General features: G+C 40.7%; 1 protein-coding gene across 1 annotated transcript in view; it reads right to left on the bottom strand.

The window, feature by feature from the left end:
- ITGAV (integrin subunit alpha V) overlaps window positions 1-16025 on the bottom strand; it is a 51571-nt gene extending 35546 nt beyond the window's left edge. The window contains exons 1-2 of the mRNA XM_065669860.1: window positions 15689-16025; window positions 10974-11101 (exon numbers count right to left, since the gene is read on the bottom strand). Coding sequence (XP_065525932.1) covers window positions 10974-11101; window positions 15689-15846 — 286 coding nt within the window. The 5' untranslated portion in view covers window positions 15847-16025. The remainder of the gene's footprint in view (window positions 1-10973; window positions 11102-15688) is intronic.
- Window positions 16026-16404: the final 379 nt, after the last annotated feature.

Here is a 16404-nt window from a genome sequence, read left to right as displayed (position 1 = left end):
AGCACATCTGCATAGATTTATGTACGCATAAATATATAAATTATATATTATTTATAAATATATAAATAATATAAATTTATGAGCATCTGTACTATCACCCTTGCACAGACAGAAATGTAGTCTGGAGACCTGTATGTCATCTCATGATACAGAAAACCAAAGCCAGATCAAGACATATTCCAAATAGGGATTTGTCTTTAGCACACTTCTAAAATGCCTGGTTTATCAATATCTTTTTCTCTTCCTCATCTTTAATTCATGAAAATCCACCCAAGGACAGTCCTGCTCAAAGAATGCAGTTACATGACTGAGTTTCAGATGAAGCTGCCACCAAAAGGGGCAGCAGTTCCCATTTGCTCCTGTCCATAGGTTCCTGCAGGCAGTCTCTGTATTGGCACTACTGCCTTCTATTCATATAGTCCCAATGTGAACCACCTAATAATGAACCCATTTAAAAAACAAACAAACAAACAAAGAAAAAAAACCAAACAGCTGAATCAGAGACCAAACTAGATAACTGCATAGGGAGGGAAGTAGTGCTGTAACCTCCAAGGGAGAAGAAACATATGGATGGGAGCAGTATCTTTTTTGGCAGCATCAGGGACTTAAAATTGGTTTATTCTGCTAGTAACCACATCCAAGGCTGTGCAGCCTAGAAAGACCAGATTTGGCTAACACCTTCTGTCTAGCTACTCTCGAATATAAAGAAATCTCTCAGTTTTACTTGCCAAAAAGCCCTTAAACAACAGAAAACCTGATAATAGTTATGGCATGGCATTTTACATATAAATATATAAATATTGTATACTTATACAATGCTATATATTTATAACTAAATTGAAAGGTAATATAGCAGTTTTATAGTGTAAAGCAGAATCCTGTCGTGCTAGATACACTAAAAACGTCTAGGATGTAAACTTCCCATGCAAGTTAAAACAATAGCCAGCAAGTAGAAGGAATAGTTTTGCTACAGTAACAGGTAAGCAGCCGCTCAACATTATTAGCAATCTGATTTTATCACAGATGTTAAGGAAATTAGTTAGGGGGTTGCTGACCAGCTTCAAACTGTTGTAGCACAGGAAAATGCATGAAAGCACAAAAACTAGATAAAATAGAAAGTACATACATTGGAAACAGGCTTTTTGGATAAAAAATTGCAAACGCTAAATACAAGCCAAATCCGATGCCAACTCCTTCTTAAAAAAGTAACCTTTATTTACTCATAGAATCATAGAATAGTTAGGGGTGGAAAGGACCTCAAGATCATCAAGTTCCAACCCCCCTGCCATAGGCAGGGACACCTCACACTAAACCATCCAACACAAGGCTTCATCCAACCTGGCCTTGAACACCGCCAGGGATGGAGCACTCACAACCTCCCTGGGCAACCCATTCCAGTGCCTCACCACCCTAACAGGAAAGAATTTCCTCCTTATATCCAATCTAAACTTCCCCTGTTTAAGTTTTAACCCGTTACCCCTTGTCCTGTCACTACAGTCCCTGACGAAGAGTCCCTCCCCAGCATCCCTACAGGCCCCCTTCAGATACTGGAAGGCTGCTATGAGGTCCCCACGCAGCCTTCTCTTCTCCAGGCTGAACAGCCCCAACTCCCTCAGCCTGTCTTCATACAGGAGGTGCTCCAGTCCCCTGATCATCCTCATGGCCCTCCTCTGGATGAGCCAACTCACACTCATTCAAAATTCTTCCCAGAAAAACACTGTGTAAATGGACTATAAGCCTTTTCCTCAGATCTAGGAGAAAAACTAATTTTATGAGGAAATCTGGAAAACACCTTACCATCAAATATCCCCTTGCATTAAGTGAGAAACCATTTGGCTTTCTGTTCCTGACTGGTGAAAACTAACTTAATACTTAAATGCAAGCTCTCATTGAAGCAAATTAGTGTTAAATAACACAGTTTAGCTATTCTTTAGATCTGTCACAGGAAGATACAAGACTGACTTCAGCATCTGTGTTTTAGTGTAAGTAAAGGGCCTAACCTATTATTTTAGCATGGTATAACTTTTCATTGGTAGTTAAAAAAATAAAGCATGTTACCCCTACCCTTTAAAAACACTACCTACATTAAACAAAGCAAACAGTAATGCAGGTAGTATTCAAACATATAGAGATTTATAAATGCAGACCAATGTTTTGACGTATTATATGTAAGCCTTACCATTATAAGAGTTCTAACAGCCACTGCTGGTTTTCTTGTATTTCTAAAATTCAGAGTGTCTCAAGAATACCTTAGAAATGTATTTAAAGCAGAACTGAGGAGACGGACGTAGGGGGTTGGTTGACAAGAAGCTCACCATGAGCTGTCAGGGTGCACCTGTAGCCCAGAAAGCCAACTGTGTGCTGGGCTGCATCAAAAGGAGCATGATCAGCACGTTAAAGGACATGATTCTACCCCTGTACTCCACTCACATGAGACCCCCACCTGCAGTACTGGGCTCAGCTCTGGGGCCCAAACACAAGAGGGATATGGACCTGTTGGAATGAGTCCAGAGGAAGCCACAAAGATGCTTTGAGGGCTGGAGCACTTATGCTACGGAGACAGGCTGAGAGAGCTGGGCTTGATCATCCTGGAAAAGAAAAGGCTTCAGGAAGACCTTAGAGCAACTTCCAGTGCCTCAAGGGGGTACAAGAAATCTGGAGAGGGACTTTTTACAAGGGCCTGTAGGGACAGGACAAGGGGGAACAGCTTTAAACTGACAGAGGGGAGACTGAGGTGAGAGATGATGAAGAAATTCTTTATTGTGAGGGTGGTGAGGCCCTGGCACAGGCTGCCCAGAGACATTGTGGCTGCCCCATCCCTGGCAGTGTTCAAAGTCAGGCTGGACAGGGCTTGGAGCAACCTGGTCTAGTGGGAGGTGCCCTTGCCCATGGCAGGGGGTTGGAACTAGTTGAGCTTTGAAGTCCCTTCCAACACAAACCATTCTATGATTCTATGATTACTTGACTCTTACCCTTAAGGGAAGCTAGTGAGACTAACACCGCTATACAAGTATGTGGGTTACTTCACTGGTAAATAATGTTTTATATACAATAAAAACTATTTTATGATTCTATTATTTTTAAAAGGCATTTTAACAAATATAGCTAGGCAATATGAACTATGTCCTGACTATATTTATTCAAGAAAATGTTCAGAATTTTTACACAGTGCTATGTTTTGGACTAAAATGCAGCTACTACAGGGCCTTGTACTTGATGGATCATTAATTCCAGGATTATGTCATTTGACCAAAGGGTATTATTTTATATCTGAAAAGACAGCTAATGCCATGGTTTTTCTTTTGCTCTTTCTCACTGTAGTAGACATCACATGATGATTTTATATAATTCTTTCGTCACGGAAAAAAGGCTGACATGCCAAGTCATGCGCTTTGTCTCACCATGTACTTTCCAGGTGGGGTAATGGGGTTGTCAAGGCAGGAATTGCTTTAAAAAGCCATTACACAGGTGTGTTGTTGCTGTTGGACCAAAAAAAAAAAAAACCATTATCACTTTACTGTGTTACAAAGAACTTAAATTTATAAATTGAAACTAATGTGCAGAGATGCTGGGGATAAATTACAGAAAAGGGAAAAAATAGTCTAAGCCATCTTCCGAGTATAATAAAAAGATCAAAAAGTCCTTTTAGTGCTGGATTTTTTTGTATTTCAGCTTTGGACAGTTGTTTGGTTTTTTTTCCCTGATGTAAATGTTATCACAGAAACAATGGTGTTGTTACGAAAGTACTGCAGATGAATAAGATGTAACTTCCTGCCTGTTTGCATCATAATGAAAAACCTGAACATTTGCCCCTGATCTTGAGTGCCTTATTATCACTTAACTGAGATAAACATGAGTTGTGAGGCTTCTGAAGCTGATGAAGCCTGGTTCAGTGTCATCATGCTGTGAATACTTAGGAGGCTGTAAAATTTAAACAGTCACGGAATTTCCATTAAAATAAACCTCTCTGTAACTTTGCCAATTCAAAAGACGTAATGTTGACCCTTCTAGGTAAACGAAAACTTCATGCAGCTAGCCAGAAGAGAAACAAAATATAAGAGCCCTGTTTTCACAATATGAGAAATTTACATGGTATGAGGGTATCTCCCATTCAAAATCTCGGCTTTAGTTAATGGGGCAAGAGGGATTGAGTACAAGCTTATCTTTACTTGAAACTCCCAATGCTGTTTAGCAATCTTGGTTTAGCCACAGTGTTTTGTTAATGACTCAGGGGGCCAGAAACGCAGAACCTCCCACTATTCCCCTTCCCTCTTTGGAGGTATGAATCCTGGTTTTTTCCCTGGGGGGTGCTGGAACAAAAGCATCTTTTCCTTTTGCCTAATATAAGACATTTTTTTTCCAACTAGTCATACAGTTGAGATTCAGCCACACATACACACAGAGCCAAGAGTATCCGTGCAGGAGGATACCTAATCACAAAAGCATGAGCATTTTTCCACTGTCAGCTATAACAACATGCAGAGGAGGTTTCATACATTCCTCTGCCCTCTTTTTTATTCGGAGCCATAGCCAGAGTCCAAAGCAGACTTCAGTTATACCAACACACATGATAAAGAAAACAATCAAACTACAGTGAGACTGAGGTAATGATAGATTTAGCAAGATAAATATCAAACCATCTTACTACAAATGAATGAATGGTCTTTACAAGATTTATTGCCTTATTGTTGACTAAATCAATAGCCTTTGAGACTGAAATCCCCATACAGATTGCACCCTAATATCAATAAAACAATCATCTAAAAATAAAGCAGCATAGTTTCACAAAATACTGACCTATGCCACACTTCCTTATCCATCTCCTTATTCCATAAGTGGAAAGGATAGAGTAACTGCCTCATTTGCATAAATGATGAAAATCCTAAAGAGACAAATATAAACCTGTGACACCCACTTCAGTCACTTCCCAACACTGGCAAATCTTATGCTGCACAATGCTACAGCACAAAGCTGTGCAAGGCTGTTAAAACACCCAGTTCAAACTAAATAGGTCACAGATAGATACAGCCATACCAAACTGGTGGTTTAGGCTTCCAGACAAAGCCTCCTGTTGTCTAGAATCATCCACTTCAGGATGGGTGGAGAGACAAACCCCCCAATAAGGAGAAATATAAGGAAGAATCAGGAGAGGTTTTTATAAATACTTTCCTTTTCAAAGCTTCTTTCTCTTTTTTTTAGCACAGATCAAAATAACCAGTCTTACAATTTCATCTAAAAATATTTAAGGACAAAACAGTTCTCTTAAATTACTCTGGTGCATCAAAACACATGGGGTGGGGAGAGGAAGGACAGTATCAAAGTGATAAAACCTTCTACAACAAGGGGCTACACTGAATTCTTTTCCAATGCAATAAAAACACACCACAGAGTTGAAAATATTTGAGATAGTGTTAGTATTCAACAGCTTCTGTAAGTTTCCCCAGTCCTGAATTTTGATACCTGAAAGAGAATGAAAGCAGTAGGGAAAGCTGTTTCCAAAAGCAGTACTGATAATTGAGCAATGCATCAATTTTACTACGTGTCTCAGAAGAGCAAAACAATACATTGCCTGACCAAGCAGATCTTCCTGCACTAAACTGAAAATCTGCAGATCATTACCATAGAAATTCAAAGTTGTTTTACGAGCATCTTTTCCTTTGTAACAGTTCATAGAGCCATCTGCATTTCATCAGAGTATTCTAAGTGCAAGAGCTCTTCAAACACTCTCAGTACCACATTTTTGGATGCTGATAAAGAGCTAGGCTTTCAAGCATTCTATGCTGGAGCAGGTACAGTTCTAGATCAAAGTTTTCTTTGGAAAACTGGCAGGCTTTTGCAAGAGAAACTTCATCATCACAAAACTGGGTTTGCTACATTTTTATGAAAAGTCATGGGAGCATGAACATATGCTATGTGTACCAATACAATTCCCACTTTTTTTGACCGAGGAAGAGCTAGGACCCCAAAGATGAAAAGTAAAATAGTATGAATAATGATGAAGATTGTTTCCTTTTGGAAAACAAGCACATAGAAAATTCAGTTGGTTTATATTAATTTGCTACATATTGCTCACATATGTACACTCTAACTCCAACCGATTACATAGGTCTCTGAAGAATTTTTGGGGTTTTTGTAAGAATGAAAATTCACAGTGAACCTGCTCTTTAAAATTCCATGGCCAAATAATGAAGGTATTTATCTATATGTCAATTAGCTGCTACTCCATGTATGCCAAACTATAAAATACATAAAACCATACAGACGACTTGTTGATTTTCCTAAAAAGCACATTTGACAACTGCTCTTGCTCACTGGTTTTGTTGTCTAAGCTCAGTGAGCTTTTGATCCTTCTCTTGTACATAAAGACACATTTAATTGTATATAAAAAAAATGGACAACTATGCAAAATAAATACAACTCACAAAACAACCTTTAACTCTTCAATAATCTATTCCCTGAGCAAGATTGTGGAAATACTTTCAATAATATTTGGTACTATCTATGCAAGCTTTGCTGTGCTAGTCTGTGAAGGCTGTGGAAGGACAAGAAGCAGAGAGAATAGATGCGTCTTTGAAACAAATGGGTTTGGACCTCTGTCTCGAAACTGATCAGAAATAGAAAATGTTCTGCTATATTAAGAGCACTCCTTTTACAGTTTTTTCCCCACAAGAAATATCTTTTTCCTGGAAAAAGCTGCTAGGCAGCTGGCAGATGAAGCCACCTCTCCAGTCAGTTGCATAGACAGAGCAATACTAGGGCTCGGCAAGCTTGTAAGAGCAGCTTTCCCACCATTTGCTTTCCCAGATTGTTTCTTCCTTATAAGATTCAGAACATTCCCCTATTGCTATGGATTAAAACAAACAAACAAAAAGAAAGTAAATTTTCAGTCACAAAATTATCTGGTGTGAAGAACGGAGACGAGTGAATACAAATACTTACCCACCTTGACCTATAACTTGTGGATTTTGGTAGTTTGAATATATAAAACATCTTGCAAAGGAAAGGATTACTGATCTTGTTTACGCTTATGACAATCTTGAAGAATATACTATCTTGTGAATAAAAAATTCTTCCCCATGCTTGTCCTGAAAAAAAAAATAGAGCCTCCTGCACATTCTGAAACTCTGAGAGTTAACTCAGAGGGAAAAAAATCCAAAGTATTTTACATAACAATTCCATTGGAATTGTGGTGATGCTGTGGCAATTGTAGTAAGAAGTCAAATACCAGAACTTTTAGTTTTGTTACAGCGGCACATTCAGCTATTGAATTAACAAGATAAACAGGAATAAGGAAAAAAAAAATAAGTTCAGTGCTTACACAACATTTTTAATTCAGCTCTATTTCTATCTACAGTTGCAGGATAACCCATTACAGTTACAGATAAAAGAACTGCTTCATATTTCAGTTTTGCAACAGGATGAACAAAAGCATGCAAGTGAGCAAGCTTGTTCTGCGGTTGATTCCTTTTTAAGTTGATGTGCTTCTAAGTGCAAAAGCTAGCCTGAAATACATGCCTACTGATGCTTGAAAGCCTTTAAAAAAAATATTTTTATTCTAACTTTCTGGCCATAGCCATACAAGCACATCTAGTACAGCTATATGCACCCCTGAATTTGAGGGCATTTTCTATCACATGTTTGTTTGGCAATTTTCACATAGTCATAACTGTGCTAAATCAAATTCAACTGATGTCAATGCTAAAATGCTCAGAAGCCCCACAGTGAAACATCTTTACATTTGGGAAGTGTTAATGTGCAATATAAACATTTTGCCTTCCAAAGCCACCATGTATACCAGAATGTCAAAAGTAGTATAATGTGCACAGAAACGCACGCAGACATATCTACAGATTATTCTCTAGTGTATTTTTACATGAGTGTAACCACTGTGCTGGGAGATGTAGGACAAGGGGAGATCCCTCTTCCCCTTCACAAATATACTGCTGTTTTAATTGAGAAAATATGTTGTGTAGGAACAGTAAAAGAACACTATCAGCCAGCATTTTAAAAATTGTAATATATAGTCTTGCAAGGGTTTTTTTTTTTGTGTTACAGGCTAGTGAGAAGGGCAATACATATTTTCAGCATGAAGGCTGCAGACTTCTATTGCCCAGCTTCTTTCCTGAAAGAGCCAAGTTGTTATGCACAGGAAAGAATAAACAAAGTAGTAAATTTGGTACTACAAGAACTATCAGCATAATATTTCTTTCCTCTAGAGGAGCTGAGGTGAGAGTAAATGCAAGTAACAAGCAATGCTGGTATAAGGTGAGGGCTTGAACAGCTCCTCCAAAGATCAATACAAAGCAGCTAGTACCTTTTCTCCTTGGCTACGTAATAGCTGTTGCATTTGTCTCACATATATGACCATGTGTCTATGCTAATAGGATACTGAAGCCAAAAGCAAGTGTTTGAAAATAAGACCCATTTCTGTGCAGCCACTAACGTGCAGCTGAGCTTAGCATGGCCTTTGTACAGATGGGAAGAGAAAAGGACCCGTAAAGCTGGAGGAAAGTTTAACTAAAAAAAATAAATAAATAAATAAATAAAATGTAATGTTTAAGAAGAAAAAATAATTGTGAAAGAAGAAAAAATCTTGCTTGCTGGACCTCTGTAAAACCCTACTCTTGCATTTATTTTGTGATACAATCATGAGACAAGCAAACACAACCTCACAGAGTCAGAACATTCCTTTGCTATGTTCACAACACAGAAATGTGGCCTTTTCCTCACACTCAGACATGGTGTGGAAGATGCAGTGGCTTGGCCTCATCTGGGAGCTGCCAGCTATGCTGTCTGACATGGGGAAGCAGGAGGAGGAATAGGGGCATGCCTTCTAGTAGTTGTAAGTTAGCAACTCCACATATGGAGTTTGGCATCAACAGGTAAACAGAGAAAAGCCACAGGTACAAATGCCCTCATTTTCCCGGGTCAGATTTCTCACTAGTTGTACACAGTTAGAAAAGAACTCTGAAGAATACATCTAATTAATTGCGCAGAACCTGTGCTGCTTTTTACATTTTCCGTTAACAAAACGGTTAAATAATCGGAGGGAAGGAGTGAGGGATGATATAAAAATCTGCCTTGTACTGCAAAGATAAGCAATACCTCTGGAGGTATGCATCACATTGCATAAATGTTGAAGTAGTAATGGATGAACCTGAATTCTTTTAGAGGCTGCGTCTAATCATCTACCAAAAGCACCTCTGCATTAGCACCAAAAATCACTGGTCAAATCTGCTTTCCATTTCCTGCAATACGAATCACAAGTTGCCCCTAACCCCTGTTTCCTTATGAGGTAGGGGCAGGCAGGGGTGGGGGTTTACACTGCGCTGGCAGTAAGACACTGTCATCATAACACAGGGAATCAACTATTCTATTATGCACAAAGAGAAAGACATTTTCTTTTGTCTTAGTGCATTTATTATTATACTGAAACACAATGCCCTTTTTACCCAGGGGATAATTGACAAATGCATTATTTCCCAATTCATTGCCACAAAGCTAGAATGAGTTAAAACGTGACTGAAAAATCCTCTTAAGCCATTACGACCTGCTGGTTTTACTGTTAAATTTCAAGCAGTTAACAAGTCCATTACTCACTGTACCATATACTCTAAGCACAGATGAACAGCAAAGCAGCCTGTCCCCTGCATCTATTTACTCTGCCTGGCATATGGAATGCAAATGTTCACAGTATAAGCAGATAAATGCACTGTAATTCCCACATGAAGATACATCTAGAACCTACCCATGTGGTTTGTCTTTCCCTACTAGAAGTTTTTTGGCTATTAATTACACTAGTGGTGATTATTAATCAGACACGGCTTACTAGAGATCTTAAGTATCTGGCAGAAACATTCCTCTACAGTGAAATACAAAGACTGATAATGACTTATCAGCCTCTATATGTACTACCATTAGATACTGCTATTTTTATTTTGCAAGAGAACTGTAACATGCTTCAGAAAAATATATGCAGATTTCAGAAATCTAATCACAACATTTTGCAGTATATTTCGACAATGGAATTGAAAGAGGAGCTTCTCCACTGTATTGTACACAATTTAAGAACACCACATAAATCTAACAGCCTTTAGACTGCTAAGTCAAAATTCCAGTGGAGGCAACAATGAACTATAACCAGCTAGACCTTAAAAGCACAGGCGTTTCCTCTGCCCTGCCACATAGGTCTTGCTAACCCAATCCCATGACACAGAAAGGTTTTTCCTTCCACATGCTGTGGAAAACAGAATTCAACACTGAGTGGCTTGAGCAGAAAAGCACATGCAATGCATTCTCATATAACTTGCCACAGTCTGTGGAAAATACTGTGTGTATGAGAGCATGAAGACCGAGTGAAATGTTTAAAGTCTGCATTGCTGCTGATCAGCTATAGTATACTTCAGAAATCGGTAAGTAATGCCTCTGACCAGAGGTACTGCTGCTATCACAAATAATATGAAGCTATATGAAGAGAAAAATTAAAAAAAAAAAAAAAAAAAAAAAAGAAAAAAGTTTCCACAGTTTGAAGTTTATACTCCCAGTTCCCAGTTTCAGATTAAACTTCCGAGTACTTCTGCCTATACCATCTTTGCTGATATTAAATAATATCTTTCCTCACATGACATGTTCTTAATAGGTAATAACACCCCTAGGGTTTGTTGTGAATTAGGTTGTTAAATGTTTTAGGACTGCTGGAAAGTACAGAGCAGAAATATAAATAGGTTAAAACAAAAGAAAACCAACATATGCTCACTCAAGCTTTCAGCACTTAACAAGGACAAGAGCATTCTAAAACCTAAGAGAGAAAAAAGAAAAAACAAACACCAAACCTTCACAGGTTGCTAGTCCACCAATGGCTGCATTCACATCAGCTACAAAGAAATCCCATGTGATTCTGAATCTCTTCTGCTCCCTCACACTAGGATTAGAGCAGAGAAGCCCATCTCCCCTCACAGCAAGCTACATGTTACCTGTGGAGTCAAATACAATCGGCTGGCAGTTTCTGTTGGAATTCCAGTTACATTTGAGCACCTGGCCTCCTTCTACAATGTTGTGCTGGGTAGTGTTTGCTTTTGGAGCTCCCACCAGAAGAAATACCCTGCAGTAAAAAGAAATAAAACAGAAGTTTCGACACCCAAGGCATACATGTTGTTACTTTAAAACATCTGAAGCATTAATAAATCAAAAGCCTTGCCCATTCAAATTTAAATAGGACAAGAACAACTTTGAGTTTCAAAGAAATTCATATTAGGCTTCAGGACTTGGATCCCTTTTTTCTGTAAGCAAAAGCTGGCAAACAAACAAACCCCACCAACATTTACCACAATAAGAGAAAATTAAATTATTCTGTCCTACTTAAAATGACATTTAAAAACAAGATAAACACTTCTATAATCGAGGTTTTTCTTTTTTTCCCTTTTCAATATACATATGTATGCAGCGGAACAGGAAATCGTGTATTTCTGTAATGTAAAAAAAGTAATTGTCTGGCATAATTTCTGGTTAATTTTGTGCATAAGAGTAATTCAAGGAAGTCAGTAAAAAATGGAAATAATGTATAAACAAAACAGCAGTGCTTCTGAGCTCAGAAGCTACAAACTGGTGAGTCAGCCTAGGACTAGGCAAACACTTTTTGAAATAATCTCCAAGTACCCAAGTGATGGTCAAGCACAGGTTTGTACATTAATGCATCTTTACTGAAATTCATTACACAGTAATCGTCTCTTATTAAAATCTGTTGCTCTTATAAATCTCTGCTTGTATTAATAGGTTACATGCATTCTGAGCAGGAACTGTTAAAGAGATTATGCCTGTGAGGTGGTAAAATTCACAAGTTGCCAAGTAAGCAACAGACCGAAGAAAGAACTCATACCAAACAAGGTTCTTAGCATCTTCCAACAGGCTATTAACATCTTCCAGGGACTGTGACACCTCCAAAATATACTAGACTCATCAGCACTTTCCTGAGGGTAGTAAATTTGAAGTACAGACAAAGACATAGAGAAGATAGAAAACTAAATACTTCATCAGCATCTGCTCTGTTGCTTCCATTTAGACTGTTTAAGATAGAAACTAGCTTGTAAGCGCAAGTCTTACAATCAGGCACTATGGTTATTTAGTTTTGAAATTGCTGAATGCTGAACAAGCTGCAAGACTGGTTGAAGAGAATGTTTACAGGTAGGCAGATCCAGGCTTACCAAACTTGCTCTGGTTTTCAAAGTCATCTCCCAGACTTCACTTTAGTACAGAACTAAGTTTATATTTCTTAACATGTAAATACCAGGTATAAACAGGTGGTATCTCATCAAAGCTCAATTAATCTGCAGACCAACAGAAGCCCTAGTTCTCAACCATGCAATTTTTCAGAAGCTTAAATATTTCCTGGTGTGAACCTGAATAGAAAATCCAGGCTAGTTGGCAATCCATTTGTCTTCCTTAGTTGCCATTCAAGATTTCAAGAAGAATTTGAAATGCTTTAATGAACTTAAAATGTTCTCTCTGGGCATAACAGAAATGCTTAAAAATAAGCATCATAATGACAACTAAAAAACCACAGTCATTATTATAATTACAGTCTATTAAACAAGTGGTAGCTTGCCTTCCGCTTTACTCTTACGTCACTAGCTTTTGATAAGCCTCCCTCAAACTAAATACTTGTTAAAAAAAAAAATCATTCCTATTCTAATCATGTATTTTAACACTTTCTTACAATAATCTTTGATATAAAGTTTATTAAAAAGATTACCAAAAAAGAAATCATTATGTGACTCCACAAAGGTTTAGACACTGCTTCTCCCAAAGCAAAAAAATCAAGTGCTTTTCTCATCCCAGAACAAGTGAGCAGATTGTGGTAAGTCTTATAATAACATACAAATTAGAGACAGAGAAGCCTCTAGTCCACACAGTTTGTGAAAGCGGCAACAGAGGGAAAACTGTTGTTTCCATAGGAATACACCAGCTATGATTTGATACTGCCCACCTCCACATGATGCAGCACAATGCTGCAGATGAAACTGGGAGTGCATTGACAGCTTTGGTCAATGTGCTTAGAGCAATAATCACTCACCAGTGCTTTGCCATGGGCCAATAAAGAGAAACTGATATTTCTATGTACTTATAAACTGGAAGGCAGACTGTCAAATGCAATTCTTTTAAACCATGGCATGTATGAGAAACCTTTTATAGTTTTTGTAAGGTTATGTTCAGCAACTTCATATTATATGCCCTCTATCAGGCATCACGTAGCACCCTGATACAAGACTACTGGAACAGGGCTTTAATACTGGACTCCTAGATATGCTTTATTTTGGTATCCAGGAGGTCAAAATACACTATGAAACAGCTGCTTGAGCATTCAGGAACTAGTAACTCTCCTTTGTTATCAAGCTAGTCAATCCAAGTAGCTTTAGCTCAACTAAATTCACGCAATCTCTAGTACTCATATGGAGAAAAGGAAACAATTACAATTTCACCAAAGTAACCTAATACCATTAGAGCCTGTTCCTGTAAAATTTGCATAGCTACTTTGTTCCAATTATGAGCTTAAATTTACGAACCAGGGGGTGCAACAGGAGGAGTTCACTTAGCAGATACACAGTAACTTCTAATTACACACACAAAAAAAGAGAAAAACCTTCCTTTTAAGATATAAAGGAGTCATCCATGCTGCCTGAAAACCACTAGTGTTCCAAGTTACTAAAAGAAAAAAGCCATGAGTGTTTTATTTTACAGCCATGCACTTTGAGATCACTAGCTATTACAAAAATAATTGAAAGGTTCCAAACAGTGATTCTAATGACAGTTAGTTCACATAGGTCCTTATCAGAAAGCAAGGAAGAAAGTTTACCACCCACATTTACCAGTCTCCTGATAACTTTTTGCAGCCACACGTGCCAACTTAGAAATAAAGGGAGAGGCACAAACAGAATATTTTTCTTAACTACCAAGACTTAAACAGGATAAAAAAGATAGCTAAAAGATGTGCTAAAGATAGCACAGAAAGATGTTGCAACACATGCATGTCAAGGCAGGATGACTTCTAATATTGTAGGCAAAAAAGAAATGCAAATAAAGCTAGGCTGATATATTGCAAAAAGGCTTGCTCAATAGGTATAAAATTTGTTCGTAAGGTTTTTATGAGTTAGAGAAATCCCCACAGCGTGACAGAAGCCAGCAGCCTTTTCAGCTTTACAGCCGTTTCTTAAGATAGGAAAGGAGGGGGAAAAGTGACAAAAGCTGGATCTTAATATGTAGCCCACACTTGAGAAATGCAAACTATGCAACACCATGACTTTGAAGTTAGTGCCACAACTATTCAAAAGTCTGAAATACACCAGCCTCTGCTTAGTTGTCGTGTAATATGAAATGGGAACATATTCAGGAAGCAGATACAGAGAGTGTTTACATGGAACTTCTTTTCCAGAGTCAGCAACAGCTTCGTGACCCGCACAGACACAATGCAACCCTTACGAGACACTTCTGCAAAGAGCAGCCAAAAAAGAGAACAGAAGAAATTCTGAGATTTCAATGGGACAAAGCCCATGAGATATAATGAAGCAAAATGCCATGCCTTTATCTTTCTACACTCTATCACCACCGCTAGCTGCATAAGCCACAGACTGATAAGGCTATTCAGAAAACCTAGCAGTGCAGTTTGTGCCACATTAGGGAGCCTGCTTCCCAGTGAGAGGGCCTCAGCAGACAGAGCCACTCTAGACCAGGAGCGGATGGAGCTGAGCTGGGGGTGGCATGGCTCTGCCCTGCAGTGCCAGTGGCTGTGCACACCAGACAGTGCCAGGGTCCTGCCACAGAGACCCCATTTTGTGTGGGCCACCACGGCCGCTGGAGCTGCTAGCCCAGAAGGGACGAGCGCAGCTCAGCATAGCTCATTCATGAAATCATCACAACTGTATCATGAAATCACAGAATGGTTGGAGCTGGAAGGGACCTTAAAGCTCATCCAGTTCCAACCCTCTGCTATGGGCAGGGACACCTTCCACCAGACCAGGTTGCTCCAAGCCCCATCTAGCTTGGCCTTGAACACTGCCAGGGATGGGGCAGCCACAGCTTCTCTGGGCACCCTGTGCCAGCGCCTCAGCACCCTCACAGAGAACTTCTACCTCCTATACCATCTAAGTCTCCCCTCTGTCAGTTTAAAATCATTCTCCCTTTTCTGTCACTACATGCCCCTATAAAAAGCTCTCTCCCGGTTTCTTGTTGGCCCCTTCAGGCACCAGGAGCTGTTCTAAGGTCTCCCCGAAGCCTTCTCTTCTCCAGGCCAAGCAAGCCCAGCTCTCTCAGCCTGTCTCCATAGCAGAGATGCTCCAGCCCGCTGACCAGCTGCGTTGGGCACCGCGCCGCAGCGAACGCCTCCCATCAATGAACCGCTCCGAATCTCTTCCGAGAACTGCCCAGGAGTCAGCTCTGCCGTGTGAGCTACAAGGGAGCAGGCCGGCCGCTGACACGGGGGCCGTTCTCCCGGTCCCCCATCTCCCTCCCGCACCTCGTCGGGCTAGCAGCAACCCCGCCAGAGGAGAGAAGAGGAAAGGAAAGGAAGGAAAGGAAGGAAAGGAAGGAAAGGAAGGAAAGGAGCCACAGCGCCAGGCCCCCCTTCTCCCGGGGAGCGGCAGCCCCGACAGACGCCGGCCGGTAGTGCGTCGGTGGGCAGAAGAGGGCGGGCACTTACGAGGACGGGTCGGGAGCGAAGAAGTCCACGGCGAAGCCGAAGTAGCTGCCCTGCTGACCCGAGTACACGGCCGGGCGCTCCACGTCCAGGTTGAAGGCGCCGCCCGGGGTCAGCGCGCAGCCCAGCAGTGCTAGCAGCCGCAGCCACGGCCCCGCCATGGCCCGACCCGGCAGGAAGGAAGCGAAGTGATGGGGGCCAAGGAGCGGCCGCGCGTTTCCCGCTGTCGGCGGCGGCGCGGAGAAGGAAATCACTTCCTCCCGCCCTACGCGCAGTTCCCTTTTCTGCGCGGGACAGGAGCGGCAGGAAGGAGAAGCGGCATCATGTGGTGCCGGGGGCGGGCCCTGCCCTGCACCTCACCGGGCCCGGGCAGGCTCTAGCGCCGCGCCCTCCCGCCCTCCCTCACTGCCTGCTGCAGGCACGGCCCGGTGTCGCTGTGGGAGCGCCGGTGCCCAGCCAGGGAGAGGCTCTACCCCTCTCTGCCGGGGCTGGAGCGACAGGCGGCTGCGGGTCAGATGGGCGGGAGGGAAAGCACCAGAGCCCTAAGCAGTTTATGCTGGATCCCAAGGCCAGAGAAGCACTAGGAGCAAGAAGAGGGGAGCATATGCATAGTTCGTCTTAAAACGTCGTTCTTGGTAAAACCTCAGTAAAGCCTTTCTTGCCAAGTCTTGAAACAACTTCTGTTAACAAAAGCCAAGAGTGAAATAAGTGTGGCCTCA

Source organism: Lathamus discolor, chromosome 3 (genome assembly GCF_037157495.1).
Source record: "Lathamus discolor isolate bLatDis1 chromosome 3, bLatDis1.hap1, whole genome shotgun sequence".
NCBI lineage: Eukaryota > Metazoa > Chordata > Aves > Psittaciformes > Psittacidae > Lathamus > Lathamus discolor.
Note: the sequence above shows the minus strand (reverse complement) of the source record. Positions and strands in the feature narration are given on the sequence as shown.